At 37.7% G+C, this 27,531-nt stretch overlaps 2 protein-coding genes across 6 annotated transcripts; one reads left to right on the forward strand and one right to left on the reverse strand.

The window, feature by feature from the left end:
• Positions 1 to 285: 285 nt before the first annotated feature.
• LOC105157305 (cyclic nucleotide-gated ion channel 18) lies at positions 286 to 9,039 on the reverse strand. Of its 5 annotated transcripts, none has more exons than XR_016064805.1 (8): positions 8,445 to 9,039; positions 7,382 to 7,591; positions 6,941 to 7,236; positions 6,107 to 6,218; positions 5,384 to 5,620; positions 1,102 to 1,901; positions 922 to 975; positions 286 to 755 (listed from the first exon to the last, which is right to left on the reverse strand). XR_016064805.1 is itself a non-coding variant. In XM_088878939.1 (6 exons), the coding sequence occupies exons 1-6, from the start codon at positions 8,877 to 8,879 to the stop codon at positions 1,173 to 1,175; spliced, it is 2,019 nt and encodes a 672-aa protein (XP_088735065.1). In that variant the 5' UTR covers positions 8,880 to 9,039; the 3' UTR covers positions 786 to 1,172. The 5 variants fall into 5 exon arrangements, 1 of the variants encoding a protein (XP_088735065.1); XR_016064804.1 differs by having other exon boundaries at positions 922 to 1,027; XR_016064801.1 differs by lacking the exon at positions 922 to 975.
• Positions 9,040 to 24,835: 15,796 nt separating this feature from the next.
• On the forward strand, positions 24,836 to 27,247 carry LOC148789446 (uncharacterized). The gene is made up of 4 exons (XM_088883080.1): positions 24,836 to 25,207; positions 25,425 to 25,754; positions 25,899 to 26,173; positions 26,590 to 27,247. The coding sequence occupies exons 1-4, from the start codon at positions 24,836 to 24,838 to the stop codon at positions 27,245 to 27,247; spliced, it is 1,635 nt and encodes a 544-aa protein (XP_088739206.1).
• Positions 27,248 to 27,531: the final 284 nt, after the last annotated feature.

Here is a 27,531-nt window from a genome sequence, read left to right on the forward strand (position 1 = left end):
AAAATCATGTGCTTGTAGGTTCCCTGGAACTTTCTGACTTCTGGTAGTTGTATAAAGGTCCAGATGCCTCCTATTTTTTTTGGTGGTTGTTTGGATGGGGTTAACGATCCAGATGTTGAGTTTTGCATATTTGCATATGTTTGCTCAGAACAGGTATATGATGCTTGGACCTGTTTATTTACGATATCCTTATCAGAATATATAACAGTTATTATGTATTTGTTAAAAATGAAATAACACATTGTGTATTCATGATTGACATATTGCGGTCAAGTACACACTATGTCTTGGCAGATAATCAAGTTTTCTCAGCTACACATCATAAAAATATTACATAAGACTCCTAATTACAACAAATTTAAGATTGATCATATGTTTCTAACCGAGCTGTGCTGCAGCTTCGTGCCCAGTACTAAAGCCTTTCGGATATGCTTTCTCATTATCAGCTATAATGATAACAAAATACCAGTAGGATCCCTATGTGATGCTAATACAATGAGCTGGTAGATTTTACCATGGGATAATCATTAAGATTATCAGAATGATACTGCTTCTACTTCCCATTTCCGATTCAATTTTCTGAGTTTAATCATGAAGATGATATCTGGAGCAAGGAATAGGTGCTTGTACATAGGGATAGGCAATCAAAAGATGTATTTGCAGACAACCTACTCACATCTTTAAATTTCCATCCACTAAAATATCGGGTGGTTCACGATTTCTTCAACTGTGAAACAAGCTTTTCAACCCCTGAACTGGAGAACATCAAAAGGAGAAGAATCAGAGAATTCAAACTAGAGATTATATTCAAAATGTAATCGATAATCTACATTTGTACTGTTTTTCTTGTCATCTTATTTTTGCAGACAAGAAAATTTTGTTAACAAATTATAGGATAGAGATTCTTGTTGGAGAGATTACAGGAGAGACCAGCATATATATGCACTCTGAGAAGCTGGGAATGTTCTAATAGGCCTGCAAATGTTGTATCATCCCAAGTCATATAACAAGTCGTTCATCCATCAACCTAAGACGAACTCCATTGATCATATACCAGGCTAGCGTTCCAAAAGATCAGCAGTTGCAAAAAAACTATCATACCTACAAAATGCTGCCGCTTAGTCCTGCCATTTGTCATCACTTGCTCCCATTTCTCTATCTTCTTTATCCTCTCAAAAACTAGGGTCCTCGGGCTTAAAAAGCTTTGGCATTCGTAAGCTGGAGTCTCCAGGTTCGACAAACCTTACCTTTTGAGCAGCCCCTTTCCTTGTGTTCGCAGCAAATTTAGAAGCTAATATAGTAGCCGCAAGAGTATTGCTTTCTATTGAAGGTTTGTGGCTATTGTCATCATCATCATCATCCCCATCATCATCATCGTCAGATAATTGCATATAATACATGCTCTCATGTCTCGCCAGTTCCTCAGCAAGTTTCCTCCTCTTATATCTTCTCCAAGCAGCTTGTAAAATGCGAGCTCCCCAAGTCCTCCATTGGTGAGAATAGTAGCGAAAAACGTGCTGCAGTTTCTTGCTGTGCAGCCTTTTAAATTGATTTGCAAAGAATCTGAGGTCATCTGCACGAAGGGCAAAGGCTTCCACTTCTGTGTTGCACTTGACCGTTCGAGTAGAAGCTGGAAGGTTTATGTCTGAAGTATTCATCAGCGCCCATGTCAGCAGTTCTTCGCCACAGAAATCGCCAGGTTTGAGGGTGATGGAATTGAAGAACCCTGACCGTCCACCATCAGTTGTTGAACTTTCAAGTTGGCCTCGGATTATGAAATGCATTTCAGTAACTGGATCCCCTTCACGGACAATATATGTTCCTCTGGTGTTCAAAGATGAAACTAGGCGTTCACATATTGCATCCAAGAGTTGGTCGTCCATTTTTGAGAAGAAAGGTACCTAAAATGTTTAATAAAACCATAAGATATCCGCGTTGAAGTATAGAACAGCGTGAACTGTAAAGTCTTTGCTGGGTTTTGATATCTTCCTATGAATTAACTTCAAAAGTCCCTTTTTTCTTAACCAAAAAAACGCCCCTTGTATGTCACCTTTGCTCTCTAGTTTGATCGAATAAAGGCAGTCATACATCAAGTACTCAGATATGAAATGCAATACATGGCTTCTCGAAATCCCCATTTTTGTTATAGTTCTTGGGCCATCTTAAAACAAGCAGCACTTTAGGCATTCACTTACAAAAACTTTTCTGGGTGAGAGAGATAGCCCTAGCAACTTCCCTTTTTTGTTCTTTTTGGTAAATTGTTAAGAAACAAAAATAAGAAAAAATAATAAAAACATCATAATGAAGTATAACTATCGGATGTGAAATATGGAAGTCCAATGTCTAAAATGAAGACAACTTATGTTGATTGTATTCATATATATTTTTTTAATTAGAACGTATCACGTGTGTTGCACGTGTAGAAATATATATTTAAAGGCGATTATATCACTTATTAGCTATAAAAAATATTATGCTCATAATTTTATTTATATTTCTATTATTGGAATATTATCATATACAATTATATTCTCAAAATAATTGGTAATAATTGTTTTATAACCATTTAATTCTATCATTTGCAATTCACTTCTAATTTTACATGAAATGATTAAATAAATAATTTAATCCTTAAAACTGAAATTTTTTATTTTGTATTACTAATTGTTATATTTGATAATCTTGTATTGGAACGAATTACTGCAAAAGTAAAATATAATATACAAAAAAAATTCAATATTAAAATAAAATAGTCTTATTTTTGGAATTTTTATAAGAAATTCTAATTTAATAAATTTGATCATGTTTTATTTGTAGCTTTTTTTGAGCACTTTGATGTGTTTTAATTTTATAAAAAAGCACTTTGATGTGTTTTAATTTTATTTATTTTTATAATATTATTTTTATGTATTATATATATTTTCTTTTAATATCATATCCGTTGTCTTTTATTTTTAAATTATTGATGTCAAATTGAATTTAAACTAATTATTTATTAACTATGCTAATCAAATTTTAATCTAATTAGACATCCATAGTATCAGTATTTGTATCGTAAGGTCCTATAACTATGCTAATTTTGTCAAAATATTGATTACATACTTCATTAACTTCTAAATTTGAAATATTATTAAATAAAAATATTTCTTTTTTGCCTTTATTTGAAATTTTTAATTTTATATTTTTAGTGTGATTTCTTGATCTTGTTCATATGAATCTAACTGGTATTATCTATTATGTTTCAATTTATTTAAAACATCTTATTTTATTCCTACATCTTATAAGATATTTTAAAAGTTTAAAAATGTTGAAATATATTTTAGAAGTAAGTTTTTAATTAAAGAATTTGGATAAAATAAAAGACCAGAGCTTAAAGAATATGAGAGTATTTTAAATCATAAACTCTTTATATTGCAATAATATATAAAAAGTCATTAAGTTAACTATTAGAATTTAAAATTATATAAATAGATAGTTACTTTGGAGAGTAAACGTCAATTATATGAAGAACAAAAGTGAAATACACAAAATTATAAGAGTGATTGTTTATTGAATTTTAAGATTAAAGAGTTTAAAAGATCTTATAAAAAATATAGTTGAGTTTACATTTTTTCTTAACATGCTTGTAAGATCATAAACATCTTATTTTGAAATATTATAAACTCTATAAAAAAACTTAACAAACAGTTTTATACAGCTTAATAAGATATTTTAAAGAGTTTATAAGCTCAGTAAATCACCCACTTAATCTTTTATATGCATACATTATTATCTAATATTCAAAACTTAAGTAATAAGAGATTCTCTGAGTAATTTAATTTTTGTATGCAATTTTCAATTTTTAATTAAAAAAAATAGTGCTTTATTTGCCGATAACCATTTTTATACTTAATACTTATTTACTTTTGTAAACCTTAAGTTATATAAATTTATTCTAAAGAAAGATACTTCTTTTTCGTTAGTAACAATTGACATTTAGTCTACAACTAATATGTTAGTATATAATTATTTCTAATTTAAGTTTATTCTCAATTTTATAGAGTTTTACCTTATTTTAGTAATATTAATTATACATATTAATTTTTTTGGTATTCTTTCACTGATTTCTTTTATTTTTAAATATTTTAAAATTTATTGATAGATTAATTGTTCATTATGTTTAAGAAGAAATCATATAAACTGATGAATAAATAAAAGGTAGCCACAAAAATACAAAGTTATAATTAAAACAAAAACTATTTAGTAGGTCTAATTCCTCTCAGTACTTCAATATATTTTTCATGGTCTATGTGTTTAGAGGTATTAGAACTATTAAACGATCTTCTTTTGTAGAATTAATTATTCCTTTATAATTAATTATAATTTATTATTAAAAAATTACTTAAATAAGGATATGGGTGTCTTTTCACATTGAGAACCACCTAGACAATTCATACTTTTATATATAATATAGATATAGATTTATTTATTTTCATTTTAGTACATAGAGGTAAGATAAATATAGTGTTTTTCTTCTAAATAATTAATAGTTGTTTTATTATTGTTACAACCTTTATTTAGCTGTAAAAATGATTATCAAAATAAATGAATCTTTTCTAGTTTTACTTTTCCTCAGTGGAATACTCCACAAACTTTATAATAATTTGTCTTAAGGACCTAGCGACATATATTTGAAAATGAGAGATTACCGGTACATTTGAGGGTTAGTAAATACGAAGGATTATGAAAAGAATTGTCTTATATTATATCATATAAAAAATTCTTCAATACAACAATGCTTTTTAGCTCAAAAATAATCCTTTATATATATTATATCAAAATATATGTCATAAAATACATAATAACAGTGTTCCAAACATATTTCCTATAACCATTTATTATGTTACAATATAAAACATAAAAAACACATTGAATCTACCGGATTTGACATTTAAAAGAATTCTTGTCTCATACAAAACAAAAAATTGAACATACAAAAACATATATACCAATTATGTTTATCAATCTTTACAAACAAAACCAAACATACAACATAGCCTCTTTATTTTTATATAACAATCAAAATCAACTTCAAAACAAAGATAAATGTAATGCACATAATTTTATAATCCTCAAAAGGAATCTGGTCAATGTAAGAATGGAACTTGGGAAAAGTCCACCAGACTGGAAAAAATATCTTTGCCAATAAAAGGAGCAAAGTAGAAATCTCAATTACTTCCCTCAGTGATTGCAAAGATGATCCAGATGTTGAACACTTGAATAAAGCATGTAAACTTATTAATACTACCTGCAATCACTGGTATTTTTCATGCTTCTTGATTGAATAGAGCATAATTTTTTTCACATGCAGGTATGATCAAGCAATAGAAACAAGTGAACTTACACGACGGACAAGATCTAGGCAAAGATGCTTCTGAATTTCGCGGCGTAAGTCCAGTGGTAATTCTTGCAGAATGATATCTTCTTTTACCCCTCTTGTAGAAAGCCAGTTGTATTGAACAAATCGGCGCACACGCTCCTGCAGCTCCGGAGGTAGTTGGCGATGTCTCATCCATTCCTCTGTATCTCTTCGTTTGACCCTCCATTCTTCAAGTCTTGCTGTCGTAGATTGTAGGTAGGTCTATAAAATTTGGAAAGACAGAACACAGTGCATTAAGCAATTTCTAGAGAAAATAAGTTCATTACTTTTGACTAAAAATTTGTTTCCTTCAAATTATACACCAGATAGAAAAAGGTTTCATTGACATTCAGCAACAACTTGGGTTCCAGCAAGCGCTGAATATAACAATGTCCTGCGATATAAAAAATCTCTCCCCTAAGAATTTTTTTGGGATAATATAAAAGGTACAAATATAAAAAGATGATGACAGTTTGAGCAATCTACTATTTATACTTTCACTCAAAAGAATAAATAGGTGGAATCTATTAAATCAAATAGCTAAAAGTAACTTGCAAATCATTAAAGTTATAAGGTAGTCAAAACCAGGGCGGTCAAAGGATTCTCATCATAGGATACATCTTTGTCTGTGTATCGTATAAGAAACTTTAAACATAAGGAGATCATGACAATTGGTGAGCACGGATTACCAAGGGGACAGTACTCTACCTGCATATTGCCTATCAGCAGTGCGAAGAAGACTAGGCCCATAAGACATATTATAATACTGAAGATTGTCTCAACCACATAATTACTCGTCTTTAAACTTTGTCCATATGAACTGCAAAAATAGATTTGCATTCATGAAATAAGCATAATCGGACAGGATTCTTAAGGTATGATTAGGAAAAATGAAAAATTGCTTTTGATCACAATTAGATTAATTGTTTTTAATCAGAAGTGACCACTTCAATTTTTGTGAACGATCCTAGAACGAAAATGTGTTTAAGTAATCTATTATATATGATACACACCTTTTGTAGTTATAGCAACACTTAAAATAATGGACAATTTGTCCATTTTCAGCAATGCAGTAAATTACAGAAGTAGGATGATTAATTACTGGGACATGTTTAAATATTAACACTCTAGGAAGGTAGAATCAACACAAGAAAAATAGAAAAGACAAGGAAAACGAAAATATATAGTTTACCTTCAGAAAAATTTATTTATAGAAAGGTCAGTACAAAATTTACAAGACAATAATTTCCTTTTCTTGAATGAGCTGTTCAAGCGCAAAAACTGAATGGGAATGAAAAGAAAACTAGTCAAGCTTATGCTTCGTTCTCTTTTCCAATAGTTAACAATTTGAATATTCTCTACAAATAAATAGGACAAGCTATCTTTTATGAAGAGCTGATGTGAGTTGTATGTTGTGTAGGAAGAACAAGTTTCATGGTATGGTGCAGTTAGCTAACTACAAGACAGAACAAAAATGAAGAGGAATAGCAAAGAAAAAATAACATAAAGTTGAGTTAAAATCTAGGAACAGTGTACGCTAACCTTAGATTTTTTAAACCGTACCACAGACAGTAAAAGTATTTCGGGATGAAAGCTGCTGAAGGAACATCGTCACTGACAGCGTTAGCGAATATTCCTAAATCAAATTCATTACTTTTTCCACTACACTTTTTGAAGATCTGAGTGGATTTATACCATCTATCATATGCATTGCCTGAAGATGAACAGTCAAGATAATCAGGTCTACAAGGTACACCGCTCTTTTCTAACAAACAGTATTCCTTCCAGCACGAAAATACTCGTTCAACTGACATCAAATACCATACAGCTCCTATGACCTGCAAACAGAGTGAATGTGATGATAATATAGAATATAGGCAAAATTTATATTGCATGTGAAAGTTTGCTATTTCCTGGACAAGAAAGAGTTTTATAACAGGTTATGACAATTTGGTTTGCAGACAACATGGTACTTATGCTTACATGACTTGCTAACAAGTAGAGAATGAGATTGTAAGCTGCCCCTGTCCAAGCACTTGCCACAACACCGGTGTGTTTTATAATTCTATAATTCAAAGGGAAAATAACGATCAGTCGTGGGATGTACTGCAGGATGATGAGAAAAGTGATGGCATGATTAACAGAAGCACTGGATCTTGTCAGAGTCAATGGCATAATACCCCAAACAACGCACTGCCACATGAAACATAGAATGCAGAATATATGAGGAAACAGAAATCATATTAGCCAAACATCATAAATAAAGCCACAAAATTTAAATAAAGACTTCATGAATTAACTAAGTCTATTTTCTTCCTCAAAATATAATTTTTCTACTAAGCAATGGAACCAAATAAACATGATCCATAGTCAGGAATGGACTAAGAAAGCTTAACCGATATAGAGATTTTGATTGACATAAGAGGGCAATTTCAAAGTGTAAAGGGGGCACAAGGCGAGTTCCGATTTTCATGTGATTAATGTTAAAAAATTGAGATTATTGTTAAAATATTTGAGGTAGACTGAGAAATGTGTGCAGATACAAGAAGGAAAATAAATGCGGCATAGAAAAATTAAGGTTGTTCAGTAATGCTCCTACATCCTCAAGTTTTCTCTTACTAGAATATATTTTTGTACAATATTACCATGACGACCAACCATCAACTATTTATACTAGAACATCTGTAAACACTATAAAATTATTAAAAATTTACCCATCATGTCAGCAGATTGGAGCCACAATTTGCAGACACGTGAAACGTTGCTAGGCTTCACATTCCTAACAATTATGGATAAAAGTGATAAATGGTCGCTGTACTACCGATACTTGCTTAGCTTAATCAATTATTTTGCCCTTCTCTTAAATTTCCCTCAAAATATCAATCAGCTAAATAAATCTCCCAGTTTTAGAACACAACTTCAAAAAGATACACAAAAGAAGCCATCTAACAGAATAAATTCCATATCCATTTTCAGAAACATAACAACACTACGGATAACAAAAAATTAGAGAAAAAAAGATTATGGAGAAGTAAAATAAATGTACTTGGGGGAGAGGAAGAGCGGCGGCGAGATCAATCGCGAAATCCCCTCTCAAATAGCGACGCGCAATCAGTTTCGGATCGGTAACCAAATCACCTCTACCGAAAACCCTAGTGTTGGGGGCAACATAGGCGGTGCGAAATTTCATGGTTATGTGGAGGACGGAGAAGAGATCGACGGTGGTTCTGGTGACGACGAGGAGGCCGCCCCAGCCGTAGTCCATGTACAGGCATTTCCGATCGTGCTCGAAACCCAGCAGATCGAAGAAGAGGGGGTCGACGAAAAGCGCAATGAAGGAGGTGACGAAGAAGATGCGGTTCCATCTGTTAACGAATTCACCGCTGGGGTCGAGGATTTGGCGCCACCACACCTGCTGGCGGTCGCGGATAAGAGAACTGGGGATGGGGAGAGTCACAATGCGGAGGCTCAGGCTGTTCATGGCCGGAAGACGACATAACAGACGGAGAGAGAGAAAGAGTGAGAGAAATGATGGTGATTGTGGGACGGATAGGGTGGGGGTTGGGGTGGTGGAAGGCGGCGGAGGAGGAGAAGAGAGCGGGGAACCATTCGGATTTTGAACGCATCTTTTTCTGTTCTTTTCTTTTGGCCGTTACGGTTCAAAAATTTAGACTAAATTCATTTACATTATTAAAATAAAAATTGTTTATTATTTTTTTAAATATAATTACTATTTCTCTTAAAAATAACTAATTCATAAGCCTTTTTCATAATTTTTTTAATGATTTTTAAAATTAATTTATTTTGTTACTTTTGTTTATTTTTTACCTTTATTTTTTTTATTTAATCAAATAAATATAATAAAAAATAAATTATGATTGAAATCTATACCTTTATTAGAATATAATTTTTGGTATCTTCAATTTTTATGATTTGTGATTTTTATTATTTAATTATTTTTTTTCTCTCTCTTCAACTCCTTATTTTCTTTAGTTTCAACTTTGAATTTCTGTCTCTTCTCAACTTTTACATCTCTTTTTCTTCTCCCATCTTTTTCCAATAATGTTTTATAACTTTCTTCTATTTTTTTAATATTTTATATTTATCTATTTTTTATTTTCTATAATGATAATTAATATTTAAAATTTAAATTTAATTAAACACACGCCTAAGTGAACCACATAAATTACGTTTTTAGGCCTTAGAGTTAGAGTATCCTAAAAAATCCCTTATTCACTTAATTTTCCATAAACGATGCTCTCTCTCTCTCTCTCATTTTTATTTTTATTTTTATTTTTTAAGTCAAATAACTAGCTCTTTTAAATAATTAGTTCTAACAATAAATTTTTAATTATACATATTTAAAATTAATTTATTTTAATAATGTTGATTAATTATGCATTTTTCTTGATTTAGTTAAATAAATATAATAAATATTTATTTTATGGATGCGCATATTATATGCGTTGATTACTAGTATATATATAAAGCAAATTACAATAGGCTCCCATGAAGTTTGGCATCACTATAGATATCCCTATTGTTTAAAAATCATTAATGTTCCTTAATTTTAATAGTTGTCTAATAATAAGTCAAATTTATTAGTTTTTGTTAGGTTTTCATTCAATTTATGTAGGTGGACAAATCAAAATGCACTTGTAGACTATAAACTATAATTTTATTTATTTGTTAAAATTTTTTGAATTTTTTTTGTGGACTAAGTGGATACTTTTTTTTACAATTATTCAAATTTTTTCATCCACCTCGTTTGATTTTTTTACTATTTTTTATTTTTTCTAAAAGAAATACAGTAAGGGCAAAATTGGCAATTTCAAACCTTCATTCAAGGATTATCTAAGTTTATCAAACATCATGAGGTATTATAATTTTTCAAATAATAAGGGAGTATTCAAAATTATGTCAAACATTAGGGAGCTCGTTATAATCATATATATATATATATATATATATATATTTAGGGTAAATTATATTTTGGCATGCGAACTATACTCGTACGCTTTGGCATCCAAACTTTTATATCAACTTATCATCTCAACTTCACAAAATTTGCATTTTACCATATATGACCATCTTTTGCAGACTTTTTTGCCGAAAAACATCACATGTTGTGCATATATGAAAAATATCACATCACATAACTCGTAAGTATCACATGTGCACTGCATGTGATGCTTTTTTAACAAAAGACTTGTGAAAAAATAGTTTTAAATGGTAAAGTGCAAAATTTCGTAAAGTTGAGATAGTAAGTTATCATAGAAAAAAGTTTATATGCCAAAATGTAAAAATGATCATAGTTCAGATTGATGAGGGTTGAATTACCAGAAGACAGAAATACCCTTCGTTAAGGATAAAAAAGATATTCCGACTAAAAACCTGCCTTTAAGCCGAAATCCCGCGGAAACTGGAAGCCGCGTGCAAGATCTGCGGCTAGGATCATGGAGACTTGCCCGCCATACGATCCAGATGCTTGAATAGCGTTTGACCATCTGATTAGAAGCCGGGAGCCCATGATTGTGACATGTAGCCACGCCCCACATTCGATGATAACCTTATAAATACATCATGTCTGATTCGTTAAGAGGTAACTTATATTTGATCACTTTAGTTGATCTACTTAAGCCCGCATATATCTATCCTGACCCCTAACTAACTTGGGCGTGAGAGGGTCTTCACCAGAGACGAACCCGACTAGCCTGACTTATTTCTCTGATCTCAGGTCCCATTAAAGATCCGAGAGGACAACGTGGCATAATCAAGATCGCTGATCAAGGTCATATCATTCTAGCCAGATCAGTTGGCGCCGTTTGTAGGAAACATTTGAGGATATCTAGAAGGATATGGAAGAAAACTCGAGAGGAAATATCCCGGGCATGGAAACAACATTGGGAACAACAGAACGAACTATTCAATTAATGAGGGTACAATGGCAACAAATGATGGAGGAGGCAGGAAGAAACGCCAGTCATTTCTTACGAGCGTAGAACGGCAACGCCTATTGAAAAGAAAGCCATAAAGAGAAAATTATTCAAGAAAAAGGATTAAAAAGAGTGTCAAAGGGAACGAGTAAAAAAGAAATAGAAAAGGGTCATCAAACATCATTGGAGGTCGGATCAAGTAATCGAGATAGAAGTCAACTGAGAGGACCAGCTATCTCGTGAGCAGAGGTGGACAGCGTGGGAAAACAGATCACGATGTTAGGAAAGTAGATAGACAAACTCAAAAGACGAGGGGTGATAGTATCTCACCATCGAAATTCTACTTTCTACAATAAAATACTGATAGAAATAGTGAACCCGAATTTCAAAATGCCCGATCTCCCCAAATACGATGGAACTAAAGACCCACAGGAGCACTTGGCAGCCTTCGACCTAGTAATGAATCTCTATGATCAATTTGACCCAATTAATGCAAATTGTTTGTTACACTTGGCAGCATTTAGTCGCATGAGCAACTTGTGCAAAAATTCACGTTCCATTTCGCGAGCAAAAGAAAGCAAAAAAGGTCCGCTACTCATTTGTTCACTATAAGACAGAAAGAAAGTGAAACGTTGAAAACTTTCATGGGGAGATTTAATAATGAAACCTTGGAAGTGCAAGACTTGAGGATAGACATGATGGTTAGCATTCTCATCTATGGATTGAAGAAAGGGACATTTGCATCTGCACTCGTAAGGGATCCCCCTGCGGACGTGGAGCAGCTGCTGGGCTTAGCGCAGAAATATATAGATGAGGAAGAAGTAAATGCTATAAAGGATGGGGAGTGGAGATTTAGCACAGATCACGGAAGAGACCGAGATCGCCAGAGGAGAGAATGAGATCGGTGGTCGAAATCGGACAAAAGCAGGAGCCCCCTTACCAACCAAAATACCATAAGTACGCTCCACTAAACATGAACGAGCAAAAGCATTACTAATGGTAGAAAAGAGTGACGTTCTGAAATGGCCATGACAGATAAGATTTTACCCCAGCAAAGAAGTAATCAAATAAATACTGCCGATTTCATCAGGAAAAAGGCCACGACATATAGGATTGTTACCAACTAAATGATGAAATCAAACGACTCGTGCAACAGGGGTACTTCAAAGACCAAATATCATGAAGTCGTGGGGAGGATAGGGAAGCTCGCCGAAATAGGTCAAGAAGCAGAGAAAGTAGACGAAGAAAAGGGGCATGAAGAAAAGAGAAACCTGAGAACGAGGGAAAATGCGCCTGTGAAAGGCATTATACATACTATAGCAGGAGGCTCAGAGGGAGGATATTCAAGAAGACCCAGGAAGAGGTTCGAAAGGGAGAGTTGGTCGAATAGAGGAAGACAACTCATGATGAATATTGCATCAGAACAAAAAATTGTGTTTGGAGCTCAGGATGCTGGTGAAAGGATTGGGACGAATAACGACCCTATGGTTATCAAGATGGACGTCGTCAATTTCATTGTTCATAAGGTACTGGTAGATAATGATAGTTCTGCTGATATTATCCTCAAATAAGTGTACTGGTGAAAATGGGGTTAGATAGTGGGCGAAGGCTTAGAAATATTGATGATTGCATTTATAAAAAATAATGCAAATATGTTTGCCTAGAACCCTTCTGATTTCAAAGAAATAAGTCCAGAGGTGATAGTTCACCGGCTAAATGTCGACCGCACCATGCAACCAGTGCAACAAAAGAAAAGAACCTTCAGGGCTGAGAAAAATCTCATTATCAAGGAAGAAGTCAAGAAACTATTAAAAGCGGGGTATGTCTCTGAAATCCAATGCACGAACTGGTTATCAGACGTGGTGGTGGTGCTGAAAGCATCTGGCAAATGGAGGATGTGCACAATTTTACTGATCTAAACAAGGCCTGCCCCAAGGACCCATATCCATTGCTAAGGATTGATCTATTAGTAGATTCGATAGCCGGATATGAGCTTTTCTCCATGATGGATGCTTACCAAGGATACCATTAAATCTAAATGGCGGCGGAAGATCGAGACAAAACTTCCTTTGTAAGTGAACGAGGTATTTATTGTTACAATGTAATGCCTTTTGGATTAAAGAATGCAGGTGCCACATACCAAAGGCTGGTAAACAAGATGTTTGCAAACCAGATAGGAAAAATGATGGAAGTTTACGTGGCTGACATGCTCGTAAAAAGCCAACGGTCGGAGAACCATTTGATACATTTGGAGTCAGCTTTTGCCATAATGAGGATGTATGGAATGAAACTCAACCCAAGCAAATCTACGTTCAGAGTCGGAGGGTGCAAGTTTTTAGGATATATGGTCAGTGATCGAGGGATAAAGGCCAATCTGGATAAAATTGATGCGATCCTAAAACTGAAGTCACCCACCTCAGTGAAGGAAGTCCAAAAACTCACAGGTAAGATCGCATCCCTCAACCGCTTTATTTCTAGATCAGCAGATCGAAACTTGCAGTTCTTTAAAATCCTGAGAAAAACTAAGGAGTTTAGATGGACTTAAGAGTGTGAGCAAGCCTTCCAAGACCTAAAAAATTACTTGAGGTCACCACCCTTGTTGGCAAACCCAAAGGAGGTGAGACATTATACCTTTATTTGGTTGTGCCGAACAATGCAGTTAGTTCAGTGCTAGTTAGAGAGGACAAAAGGATCCAGAACCCAGTATACTATGTGAGTAAAATGCAACAAGGGGCAGAAAAAAGGTACATAGAAATCGAGAAGTTGGCTTTGGCCTTAGTGGTGACAGCTCGAAAGCTGCGACCCTATTTCCAGTTGCACAAGGTCATAGTGTTGACCTATCAACCGTTGAAAAGCATATTATCTCGACCAGAAGCATCGGGAAGACTGATAATGTGGGCAGTCGAATTGGGCGAGTACGACATTGACTACCAAATTAGAACTGCTAAAAAAGCATAAGTACTAGCAGATTTTATGATGGAGCTCGCAGGTTAACCGACTCAGGAGCCATATACTTAGATGTTGCACATAGATGGTTCTTCCAATGCCAGCAATGGGGGAGCAGGAATCCTGATACAAGGACCAGGAGGGCTAGAAATTGAGGTCGCAGCTAGGCTATCTTTCTCCACAACCAACAATGAAGCTGAATACAAAGCCCTGATTGGCCTACGGAGCTGGAGCCAGCAATCTGGAAGTATATACTGATTCGCAACTTGTGGTAATGCAAATCGATGGAACGTATGAAACCAAGGAGAAATCCATGAGTATGTACCACAAAAAAGCTAAATCGTTGATGCAACGATTTGATAAATGTTCCATTCCAAAAATCCCGAGGTGCGAAAATGATAGGATCGATTCTCTGTCCAAGTTTGGAGCTCTTTTTTCAGGAATCAAAGATCGAAAAAATCACCATTATGGTAAAAGATCGAACGACGATCTCGAAGAATTTGGAAGTTAACACCATGGAGCCGCCTTGCTTTTGGAAAGATGAAATTATGAACTACCTCAAAGAGGGGACTCTACCTGACAACTCGTGCGAGCTTGAAGGTTGAAATTCAAGGCCCCTATGTTTACTTTAATCGAATCTCATCTTTACAAAAGAACTGTGGAGGACTGTTGCTAAAATGTTTGGGTGATAACCAAGCTAAATATGTCATGAAAGAAATTCACGAGGGAAGTTGTGGTAACCATTCGTGAGCCAGGTTGCTAGCGCAAAAGATAACAAGGCAAGGATACTTTTGGCCAACCATGATGAAAGATGCAAAGGAGCTTGTTCGCAAATGTGAGAGTCGGCCAAAAGTATGCTTCACAAATACATGCACGACAACCTCAATGAAGCCGGCCATGATCGCATGTCTTTTCGACCAATTAAAAATATCGATATTTTGGGACCTTTTCCCCCTGCTCGAGCTCAAAAAAAATTTATCGTTGTCGTGGTCGAATATTTTTCCAAATGGATAGAAGCGGAAGCCATAGCAAGGATATCTGAGAAAGAAATGATCAATTTTATTCAAAAAAAATATAATTTGCAGGTTTGGGATACCAAGAGTCTTGATATCAGACAACGGTGCACAGTTCCAAGGAAAAAAATCACTACTTGGCTAGAAAAAATAAAGATCTAACAAAATTTCACAGCAGTTGGTCACCCACAAGCAAACGGACAAACGGAGGTAACGAACAGAACCATTCTACAACATCTGAAGTCTAGGTTATAGTCGAAAGGATCATGGGATGATGAGTTACCAGGAGTACTATGGGCTTCTCGAACGACTCCACGATCTGCCACAGGTGAAACTCCTTTTTGTTTAGTCTATGATTTTGAAGCTATAATCCCTGCAGAAATAGGGGAGGTATCCCAACGAGTCGCGAGTTACGACCCAGCGACCAATAAAGAATAGAGGGCTTTCGACCTCACAGTGGTGGAGGAAAAGAGAGATGCAGCATATGCTAAAATACTTCACCACAAAGGCATGATGCTAAGGAACTACAATAGAAAATTGCGACCCAGACAATTGCAAGTAGGCGACCTCGTCTTAAAAAGAGTCGAAGTCTCCAAGCACATGGGTAAATTAGACCCAGGATGGGAAGGACCATATAAAGTGGTCAAAATAAAGAAAAGGGGAACATACAAGCTCCAAGATATGAATAGACGATATCTACCTCGACCATGGAACATTCAAAATCTTAGGAAATTTTATGCATAGACATGTGCCTGAAAAATGCCTAATAATGTAAATGATCTGAAAAAGATCTCTCTTTGAACCTGTAAAAGGTCACATCATTTAGTGTATCTGTGAAAGATCAAAAGCTCTATGAGAATTTGAGAAAGATTTATCCTGTTTATACCACAAGTACTCTTCTATTAAACCTGGAAAAGGCCAATGGTCCATAAAATGCGTAATCTGAGAGAGACCACTGGCCAGACTTGGCAGAGAAATCACAAGTCTGAAAAAGACCTCACGATATATGAAAAAGCAATTTTAAAAAGATGCACATCCGGAAAGAATTATCATTTCACTACTCTTCATTTATAGATCACGAACTCACGTCGAAGAAAATTGCAAGCTGGAATAAATCTCTTATCACAAAAAGATGGCTTGAGAGGAACTCATTTGTTCATAAAGCAGAAGTTAATCAATTAACATTGTAAAAGTGTTTACAAATGTCCTAACAGGTCTACAATGAAGGCCTTTCGACCTATTCTGTCAAAAGGAGGATCCAAAAAAAGAGCTAACATCATCATTTATCCTCTATCTCATCAAGCAGGGCTGCGAATTCGTTCTCGCCAGTAGGAGGAGTGTCTTCATCGACAAAGGGCTGAAGGTTGGCATCAAGGCTAGGGTCGAGCCCCGACACGTCGAAATCGGGCACGAACCCATTCAAATGGGCTACTTGGGCTTTGCACCTATCAAAACCCTGCATCAGGAAGTCAGCGGCCTTGATCTCTAATGCTGCTTCGAACGCAGGCGCTTTTAGGAAGTCATGAGCACCTTGGAGATGGGTTTCGCGAATACGGGTCCCAAATTCTTCCAAATCAAGAAACTCCTCACGACCCTCAATGGCGCCTGCAATCTTCCCGGTGGCATGCCCCGCCGAGAACCTGATCTCCTTCCCTATAGCCATTGCCTTGGCAACCTCGGAAGTCAGCATATCCTCTAATTCTTTGTTTCAAGCTTACAGGGCCACTCGCTGGTTTCCAAATCTTCCTCTTGAGCAGAAGCTTCAGTGATCTTACTTCCCAACTCGCGATTTCTGCGTTCAGCTACAAACTGATTCCTTTGAAAGCCTGAATATTTGAGAGAAAGATCTCGGACAAAATTGGCAGCCTAGACAAAATATTAACTAATAATGGATGACAGATCGAAATTGAACAGTATAAAAAAGAGTCACATGTATTAAGGAATGCAAGCAGTGTTCTTCAAGACGAGTGTACGAAGTCTTTAAGAGGGCAGCTTGGTCGCGAGGGAGACAGCTCGCAATATACAGCTCCCAAAAATCTTGCCCCGATTGCATATTGAGAACTGTGCTGCTAGAGGAAATCTTCCAATCAGGGATCAATTTATCCCCTTCCAACTGAGCCGTTAGATGATGCTAATATGGAGATCTTCGTGAGCCGCTCTCCACCATTCAACGATCTCATTCAGAAGCTCCATATTTTTCTTCTCTTCCTCCGCTTTGGCCGCCTCCGCTTGCTCCTCAATCCTGGCAGATCGAGGTCTGGTTTGCTTGCTAGACCCCGAGGGACTTCTGCTATGATGCCTACGCTTCCTCTGCAGTCTACTCGGGTCAGTTTCTTCTATAGGCGAATTTTCTTGCGACCCTTTTATGCCTGTGTTTGGGGAAAAACTCCTTCCTCTCTATTGAACCAGCTCTTATGATCGCGTATCCTTGCTTTCCACTTCAATTGGGGTTGTCTCTCTAGGAATCTTTGCCTCCGGCATAGCTGAGGAATCCGACTCGGGTTGGGTGAGTGCGACCAGTGGAGGTGCAACCTGTGCTGCGACCCTGCCTTGGGCTGCCCGTATGCATTGATCAACTCGAGCTTGAATGACCATATTATCTGCGAACAAGTGATTAAGTTAGAGATGTTTGCCTGCGATATGGAAGTAAGGATAAAAGAAGGTAAGATTCACCTAAGGAACCCCTAACTTGGAGGGGTGCTGGAGTGAGATGCGCGAGCCTTAGAACTTCTTCTACCAAAATTTTCTTCGGGTTATACCGATAAGAAGTAAAACTGTTTATCTGATCTCCTTCCCACCCCCTCCCTTAATAACCGGCTCTGGCTTATCTATGCTCCAATCACATTTGAAAGGCCATTTGCAACCTGGAGGTAGTCGAATAAAAATGTATTTTTCTTTCCAAGGGCCAACATTAGATGTCAGGGGGTTGAGAAACCTACAATCCTTCCGAACAGAAAGGTAGAAAAAACCCCTATCCCCGATCTTTTAGAGATTGTAAAAGAGTATAACGACCAAAAAATATCAAAGTTGGGTTCACCGTCATTATTATGACAAAAAGGATGATATGACGAATAGAATTAGACAACAACTGCATAGGACAGAAATTCAGACACGTAAGAATTTGGGCTATATAGGGGGCTAAAGGCAGACATAACCTGGCATCAAAATGAAGAAGTGAAAAGGAGCAGAAGCCTTTGGGAGGTCGATGTATGCGATCAAATGACCTAGGGATAAGAATCTCATAATTATTGGGAATGTAATATTTCTCTTTTATAGGATGAATCTGTTGTTTTACAGTACTGACTATGCTGGCCAAAAGATTATGTTCTAACATTGACTGGAATTTTACATAAGTCGGGGCATCATCAGGATCAGATTTCGCTACTTGGCGACTAGGTCGCGACCTATTCCTGGACGAGCCTTCTAAGGGAACAGGGGTCGTATCCATAAGGAGGGGGGTGGCAGAAGATGTAGAATTAGAACTAGAATTACAAGATTTTGAGGAGGCATGGTACCTTGAGAGACGTGGTCGAAGTCAGGAACGGAGAAGACTGAGGTCGAGGGAGAGTAGGCAACTATCTCTAGCAAACGACAGAGTCGGCAAAATTTTCTAAATGAGACTGCTATATATAGGTAGAAGGCGGACCTGTGCATTGGAAGAAACGTGGCAACGTGTGGATCGAGGTGCCCGTTCTAGATTGGACAAGACCTTGCGAATTCTTGAAGGTAATAAATTACACTTAAAAGAAGTGGGAGAGTTATGATGAGGGTTGAATTACCAGAAGACAGAAATACCCTTCATTAAGGGTAAAAAAGGTATTCCAACTAAAAACCTGCCTTTAAGTCAAAATCCCATGAAAATTGGGAATCCACATGCAAGATCTGCGGCTAGGATCATGGAGACTCGCCCGCCATACGATTCGGATGCTTGAATAGCGTTGGACCATCCGATTGGAAGCCGGGAGCCCAGGATTGTGACACGTAGCCACGCCCCACATCCGATGATAATCTTATAAATACATCATGTCTGATTCGTTAAGAGGTAACTTACACTTGATCACTTTAGTTGATCTACTTAAGCCCGCATAATCTACCCCGACCTCTAACTAACTTAGGCGTCGGAGGGTTTTCGTCGGGGACGAACCCGACTAGCTTGACTTGTTTCTCTTGTCCTTAGGTCCCATCAAAGAGCTGGGAGGACGACGTGGCACGATCGAGATCGCTGATTAAGGTCATATCATTCTAGTCGATCACGGATGGCAAAATGTAATTAACTCATATATTTATAATACCCCTCAATCATTTTTTTCCTAAAGTCCAAAACAGAAACTGTGGGCCCCCACTAAACAGCCTAGCAGGTCCGGCCTGTTGGCCCGAGAGCAAAGTATGAAGCTCATAAGTATTATATTTACACTAACCTACCAAGCCCAGTGCAAATAGATAACTCATCAGATAGCAGGAATTCTATGTGATACGCATTCCTAGCATTTGGGACATGTTACATTGAAAAATCTCTAACAAACTCCCCCTGGATCCACAGCAGCTGGCCTGTTGACAACAAGTAAAGCGAATCCCGTAGAACTTAGGTTGACTGCGTATGACTCCTTCATACGGTCATATCTTCTTCCAGATAAATCCAAATCTCAATACGCATTTTTGCTAGTTAGCCAACTTATGTAGCTTTCAAATGACATATCATATACTGTAACTACCTCTAAATTTTACTCTCCATGGGCCTATAAATAGAGTCATAGTGCAGAAATGACAGTAACTTGCATAGCTCATTGTCACACACTCTTCACTTTCGATTGACAACAATATCCTTGTTGTTTCGCACTTCACAAGCATATTTTATTTTATATTTTGATATTTCATCACCTTACTTCAATTATCACACCATATTCTTACGTTATTTCGAATTTTTTCTATTGTTTATTCAATAAATCAATTACTGACTTTAAGCATTGGAGTGTTAATCCTTATTTTGCAAGTTAGTGCTTCTTTGACCTTAGGATTGTCTTGAAAATCCTTTGATCATTGTAGTGTGGTTAGACTCCAGTAGACTGAAGGAAACAGATTGACTCGGAAAGTGCGATGGAGACGCAAAAAATAAAAAAATACCGAAATTAAGCATGTATATGACTCGATCAAACGGTGTACCATTGATCTATGCCTAACATTCGGTATATAAACATGGAAAAAAGGAGAGAGAAATTCGAGAGCCTAAAGTGAAAGAGGGGGAAGGCTATATGTGTTGTTGTGCCTAATGGAATGACCTAGTTATTCACCCACCAACCACAACAATCTTATCGAAGGAAGTAGAATCAAATGCAAAACTAGTCCCACACTATGGGCCTATTGGCAATTTTTAGTTCCATACTTTTGGAAATAGCCAAAACTAGTCCCTTATTTTAACTTTTTTTTTGCAAAACTAGTCCCACCATTAAAATTCTAATGGAAGTACCAAACAGACGTTAGTTTGACCGGTTCTCAAGGTTTGGTGACTGCATAAACAGGTTTTTGGTGGAAAAATTGTTATATCAGAGTTCTAGTTATTTTGTTGATGAACTGTTATTTTCTTATGTTAATTTCTTAAAATCTGTTGATGAACAATGTGGAAGTAAAAAATGCACAACCTGCTAAAAAATATGGAAATAAAAAAAATGCACCACAACCTGTTAAAAAATTGAAAACAAAAAATGCACAACCTATTAAAACTTTTGAAAAGCAATGCCCACAATATGTTAAAAAATGCACAACCTGTTAAAAACTTGGAAATAAAAAAGATGCAAACCATCCTGTTAAAAAATGACCACAACATTTAATTAAAAGTCACATATTCAACTAAAACATGCACCTTCTATGGCACTATATGTACCATTTTACAATAAATGTAGCATTGTACATCCAAAAGTAAACAACCGTTAATAAGCACTTCCATCTAAAGGGAGATTTAAGTTGAAACAAAAGTTACAGTCACCTCATGACATGTTTAACAAGTGACTCTTGACAAAAAAATGCAACTATCTCAAGACAGTTCAATCCTTTCTTTTTCCTTCAGACATATCTTTTGAAGCCTTTTCTGAAGCATTTTGTAAATAGTGCAATCTCTAAATTTGACAATGTCACAAACTTTTTGCCCCCTTGGATGATGATTGGGAAGGAAGGGCCTTCAGTGAGCGTTAGGGTGGACTTTGTAATCTCACGTGATTGAAAGACCATGGGATGAGGGGCCCGTACGGGCAGCTGCACCTTTATGTCTTGGAGGAATGAATGTAGGGTTTGGTGGTGATGGGGGAAACCCCAATTTTACAAGTGAAGTGCCAAAAATACCCTTAATGAAGGGTATTTCCATCTTTTTAGAACTCAGGATCCGCACATTTGAGAGATGGGTTGGATAGACCTAAACTCGGACCCATCAAGAGAAAGAAGACTCCAAAATTTGAGGACCGTCCGATCGAGGATGTCAGCTTCTCAGATGAGGACATGGGGTCCAAACAACAGTGACCACCTGGGCCTTATAAATACTTCAGCGTACAATCATTTGAGGTAATTGGTATTTAGTTATCTTCGACCTACTTAGTTTTGATCGTACATTTTCCATTCTATTCAACTCTTCTAACTTGAGCGTCGGAGGGTCGAAGTCGGGGACGAACCCGATGAACCTCACGTGCTTTCTTATCCTCAAGATCCAATAGTGTCTTGATAGAATACGTGGCTGAACACGAGGTTGTTGTGGAAGGTCGGTGATTTCGATCAAAATCATTTGGCGCCAAAACTGAGGATCGTACTTTGAGAATGGAAGGAACGTCGAGAGGGAATGTCTACAGTATCGAAGACACGCCGAGGCAAGGAGAACCAACCTTGCAACTAACTAGAGAAGAACTGCAGACAATGATAGAAGAAGCTGGTAGGAATGCTATTATGGCTTACGAGAGGAGAGCAGCAATGCCTCAGGGGAAAGAAACTGCAAGGAGACAGCTGTTTAAAGACAAAGAGATGGAGAAAACGTCGGAGAAAGCAAGTGCAAGAGAGCGCATGAGAGGTCGCGAACCAGCGTCCTCGGAAGTGGGATCTAGTAGTAGAGGAGGAGCGAAGAAAAGGGAGTCGGCCATTTCTAAGGCCAAAGTGGATAGTGTCGGAAGACAGATCGAGCTACTAGCTAAACAAATTGATGAGCTGAAGAAAAGAGGTGAATTGGTACCACATAACAGGAACTCACCTTACGATAATAGGATACTGAAACAAGTAGTGGATCCAAGCTTCAGAATGCCGGATTTGCTTAAATATGATGGAATGAAAGATCCTCAAGAACATGTTTCAGCGTTCGAGCTTGGATCAATCATGGCTTAGCTATTTGTCACGACCTTAACGGGTAAGGCCCAGGACTGGTTTACAAATCTACCATGCGGGAGCATTGAGACTTACGAGCAACTGTTGCAAAAGTTTAAGTTCCATTTTGCCAATAAAGGGAAACATAAGCGATCAGCGATATATTTATTTACAATCAGGCAGCGGAAGGATGAGTCGTTAAAAAACTTCATGGGAAGGTTTAATAACGAGACTTTAGAATTGCAAGATCTAAGGATCGACATGATGGTGAGCATCTTGATCCATGGTCTAAAAAAGGGATTGCTGGCATCAGCATTGGCTCGTGATCCTCCCACGGATGTGGAACAGTTGATGGCAATGGCCCAATGCTATGAAGGACGGCGTAGCAAGAGGCGCGATTGTAATTGCAACTTCGAGAAAGGAGGGGGTAGCAAGCAGTCGAGGTTAGAAGGGAAGGGAGAACTCATATCGACCTAGGTACCACAACTACACGCCTTTGGCGATGACCCGGATGAAAGCTTTGATGATGGTGGAGAAGTCCGATGTGCTCAAGTGGCCCCAACACACCAGGTATACTCCGTCCAAAAAATTTTCTAACAAGTATTGCAAATTTCACAGGAAAAGGGGGCACAACACTGAAGATTGCTTCCAACTTAAAGACGAAATTGAAAGGTTAGTAAGGCAGGGGTATTTCTAAAATAGAATATTGGATGAGCGGAAGAAAGATGGAAATGAAGCAAGGAGTCGATCACGGAGTAGGGAAAAATTTGTGAGCCGTGGAAGAGAAGAGAAAGTGGAAGATAGGGTGAATGCCCTAGTAAAGGGAATAATTCACACCATTGTTGGGGGACCAATTGGAGGAGATTCAAAGTGTGCAAGAAAGCGGTATGAACGCGAGGATCGAGCAGGCAGAGGAAGTGAGTTCATAATAAGTATAGATCAGGAGGAAGAAATCATTTTTGGAAAGCAGGATCGAGAGACAGAGAGTGGGTCGCATAACGACCCCATGGTGATAAAAATGGATATAGCCAACTTCACGGTACATAAGGTGTTGGTGGATAATGGGAATTCTGCAGACATTATTTTTAAGGATGTACTAAGAAAAATGGGGCTAGATGGTGTGAAGTTGGATCCGGTCAGAATACCTTTAGTGGGCTTTGGTGGAAGCGAGGTAACATCTAGCGGTACAATAGAGCTACCTGTCTCCATAGGAACTGAGCATAAAAGAAAGACGATGATGGTACAATTCTTGGTGGTTGACACGCCTTTTACTTACAATATTATTTTGGGACGGCCGGGCCTAAACTTATTTTAGGCGATCGTGTCCACTTACCACTTGAAGATGAAGTTCTCTACGAAGAATGGAGTGGGCGAGGTTACTTGTGATCGAAAGGAGGCCAGGAGATGCTATAACTTGTCATTGAAATGAAAGGGTTCGAATGAAAAAGGCAAAACATTGAGGAAGAATGCGACCAGGAGGAAAAGTCCGAGCGTCTAAAACCTAGCGAGGAACATAAAGTAGTAGAGCTCGTGGCAGGTGAGGTCAACAAAACAACTAGGATAGGGGCACACTTGGGCGAGCAGCTGGAAATGATGATGGTTAAGTTCTTGAAATAAAATGCTGACATGTTCGCATGGAGTCCATCAGACTTCAAGGGGATAAATCCGAAAATGATAGTGCATAGATTAAACGTGGATCGAACTGCGCGACCGATTTAGCAGAAGAAGAGAACTTTTGGAACAGAGAAGAACAAGGTTATCAAAGAAGAAGTTGATAAGCTTTTGAGGGCGGGCTACGTCAGCGATGCAATACCCAGAATGGTTATTTAACGTAGTGGTGGTTTCCAAATCATCAGAAAAATGGTGTATGTGCACAAATTTTACTGATTTGAACAAGGCGTGGCCAAAGGACCCATACCTGCTACCTAGGGTCGACGTCCTAGTTGATTCCACGGCCTGTTTTGAGCTATTCTCGATGATGGACGCGTACCAGGGGTATCATCAGACTTCCTTCATAACTAACGATGGAATTTATTGCTATAATGTGATGCCTTTTGGCTTAAAGAATGCAGGTGCCATATACCAAAGGCTGGTCAATAGAATGTTCAAAGAGAAGATCGGTGGAATCATGGAGGTCTATATTGACTATATGCTGATCAAGAGACAAATCTGAGAGCCATCTGGAATATTTGAAGCAAACTTTCAACATAATGAGGATGTACAGGATGAAGTTGAACCCCGTCAAATGCAACTTTGGAGTGGGTGGCAGAAAATTTCTGGGTTACATGGTGAGCGAGCGAGGAATTGAAGCGAAACCAGAGAAGATAGAGGCCATTATGAAATTGAAGTCACCCAAAACGATCAAGGTGGCGGAGAAACTAATGGGTAAGCTCGCTTCACTTAATCACTTTATTTTGCATTCAGCAGATCGTAATTTACCATTTTTTAAGATATTGAGAAAAGCAAAAGATTTTGAATGGAATGATGAATGTGAAGAAGCCCTTCAAAATTTGAAAACGTATTTGGCGAACCCGAGGAGAAATGAAGATTTATATTTATACTTGGCTGTATCTGAGAATGTGGTAAGTTCGGTGCTAGTGCGTGAATGTGAAGGTGTCCAAAACCGAGTATACTATGTTAGTAAGATGCTGCAAGGGGCGGAAAAGAGATACGTGGAAGTTAAAAAACTGGCTTTGACTCTAGTCGTAACCGCGAGAAAACTGAGACCATATTTCCAATCTCGTAAGATAATAGTATTGACTAATCATCCGTTGACGCACATAATGTCGCGACCTGAAGCATCTGGAAGAAATTAAATGGGTTGTGGAGCTAGACGAATACGATATTGTGTTTCAAACGAGAACAACAGAAAAGGGTCAGATATTGGCGGACTTCGTGGTCAAACTCGCCGAAGAGCCCCTTCCTGAGGTCGAGAAGTGGATGCTGCATGTAGATGGCTTCTCCAATGCGAACAACGGAGGGGCAGGTATATTAATACAAGGACCCAAGAGTGTGGAGATCGAGGTCGCTGCAAAGTTGTCTTTCTCGGCCACGAACAATAAAGCTGAGTATGAAGTGATGATATTGGGTCTGGAGCTGGCATACGAGGCAGGGGCAAGAAACCTTGAGGTATACACAGACTCACAATTAGTCACAGTGCAGATTGACAGAACATATGAGACGAGAGAGAAGACCATGGTACTTTACTAGAAGAAAGTGAAAGAGCTTGTGGGCATGTTGGATAAATGTGTCGTCCAACAAATCCCACGATAGGAGAATGATAGAGCTGATGCCTTATCCATGTTTGGAGCCATGATGTCAGGAATAAAGGATAGGATGGTCACTGTGATGGTGAGAGAAAAGGCCGCGATCATAGAAGGATTGGATGTCCAGATGGTGGAAGAGGAACACTTATGGAAAGATGAAATTGTAGAGTATTTGAAGGATTGGTCATTGCCAGAGGCTAAAAGGTTAAAGTTCAAAGCTGCACGTTTTACATTGATATCTGGTCAGTTGTACAAGAGAACGATAGATGGACCACTTCTGAAGTATTTAGGTGATGAGGAAGCTAAGAATGTAATGAGAGAAATTCATGAGGGTTGTTGTGGAAACCACTCTGGCGCATGCTGGCTCATAAAATAATCAGACAAAGGTACTTTTGGCCCACCATAGTGAGTGATGCCAAAAAGTACGTGGAAAAATGTGAAAGCTGCCAAAGTTTAGCATCTTTAATCCATCGGCTTGCGACAACGATGGAACCAGTCAAGATAGCGTATTCGTTTGATCAATGGAGAATCGATATAGTAGGACCTTTTCCCCCAACCCAAGAACAGAACAAATTCTTGATTGTAGCGGTTGAATACTTTCCAAAATGACTCGAAGCGGAAGCGGTCGCAAAAATCTCTGAAAAAGAGGTGATCATCTTCATTTGGAAGAACATCATCTGTCGGTTCGGTATTCTCAGGGTGCTGATTTTAGATAATGGAACTCAATTTCAAGGAAAAGGGATAGTGGAGTGGTGCAAAGAGCTAAAAATACAGCAACGCTTTACAACAGTCGTGAACCAACAAGCGAACAGGCAAACAGAGGTCACAAACCGCACCATTTTGCAACATTTAAAAACCAGGTTAGGGTCTAAGGGATCTTGGGTCGAGGAGTTGCAAGGCGTTCTGTGGGCATATCGTAGGACTCTATGGAGGGTAATAGGTGAGACACCCTTTTGCCTTGTTTACGGTACTGAAGTTACTATTCCTGTAGAGATAGGAGAAGAATCTCAGCGGGTGATGGCCTATGACCTAATGACCAACGCAGAGGAAAGAGGTTTCGATCTTATCACGATCGAAGAGAAGAGGGATGTTATGTACGCCCGAATCTTGCATCACAAAGGGATGATGATGAAGGGCTATAACCGGCGAGTTAGGCCCAAATCGTTGCAGGTAGGGGACCTTGTACTAAAAAAGTTGAAAGTATCTCGTCATGTTGGCAAGTTAGACCCTGCTTGGGGGGTACCATATATGGTCGTGGAAATAAGAAAAGAAGGTACATATAAATTACAAGATCTTCGAGGACGCTACCTGCCTCGTGCGTGGAACATGCGAAATCTGAAAAGATTGTACGGCTAAGTTCGGACTGATCGCTACGGAGGAAGAGCCTGCAGGAGCCTGAAAAAGGCCACCGTTTTTGGATCCTAAAAAAGGCCATTTTTTGTAATTGATCTGAAAAAAATCTCATGCGATCTAACGAAGATTTCTTGGAGCCTGAAAAAGGCCATTTCTGTAATTAATCTAAAAAAGATCTCATGCGATCTAACGAATATTTCTTGGTGCCTAAAAAAGGTCATTTTTTGTAATTGATCTAAAAAAGATCTCATGTGATCTAACGAATATTTGTTGGAGCCTCAAAAGGC

The sequence above is a fragment of the Sesamum indicum genome, linkage group LG1 (assembly GCF_026168435.1).
Source record: "Sesamum indicum cultivar Baizhima isolate 11 linkage group LG1, ASM2616843v1, whole genome shotgun sequence".
Classification (NCBI taxonomy): Eukaryota; Viridiplantae; Streptophyta; class Magnoliopsida; order Lamiales; family Pedaliaceae; genus Sesamum; species Sesamum indicum.

Coding starts and splice junctions, on each gene's coding strand:
- LOC148789446 (XM_088883080.1), top strand. CDS start 24,836: ATGAGGATGTACAGGATGAAGTTGAACCCCGTCAAATGCAACTTTGGA. Junction 25,208..25,424: donor TGGCTGTATCTGAGAATGTG/GTAAGTTCGGTG, acceptor CGCGACCTGAAG/CATCTGGAAGAAATTAAATG. Junction 25,755..25,898: donor CAGGGGCAAGAAACCTTGAG/GTATACACAGAC, acceptor ATCCCACGATAG/GAGAATGATAGAGCTGATGC.
- LOC105157305 (XM_088878939.1), bottom strand. CDS start 8,879: ATGAACAGCCTGAGCCTCCGCATTGTGACTCTCCCCATCCCCAGTTCT. Junction 7,237..7,381: donor TCTACTTGTTAGCAAGTCAT/GTAAGCATAAGT, acceptor CTCTGTTTGCAG/GTCATAGGAGCTGTATGGTA. Junction 5,621..6,106: donor TGCTGATAGGCAATATGCAG/GTAGAGTACTGT, acceptor CAAATTTTATAG/ACCTACCTACAATCTACGAC.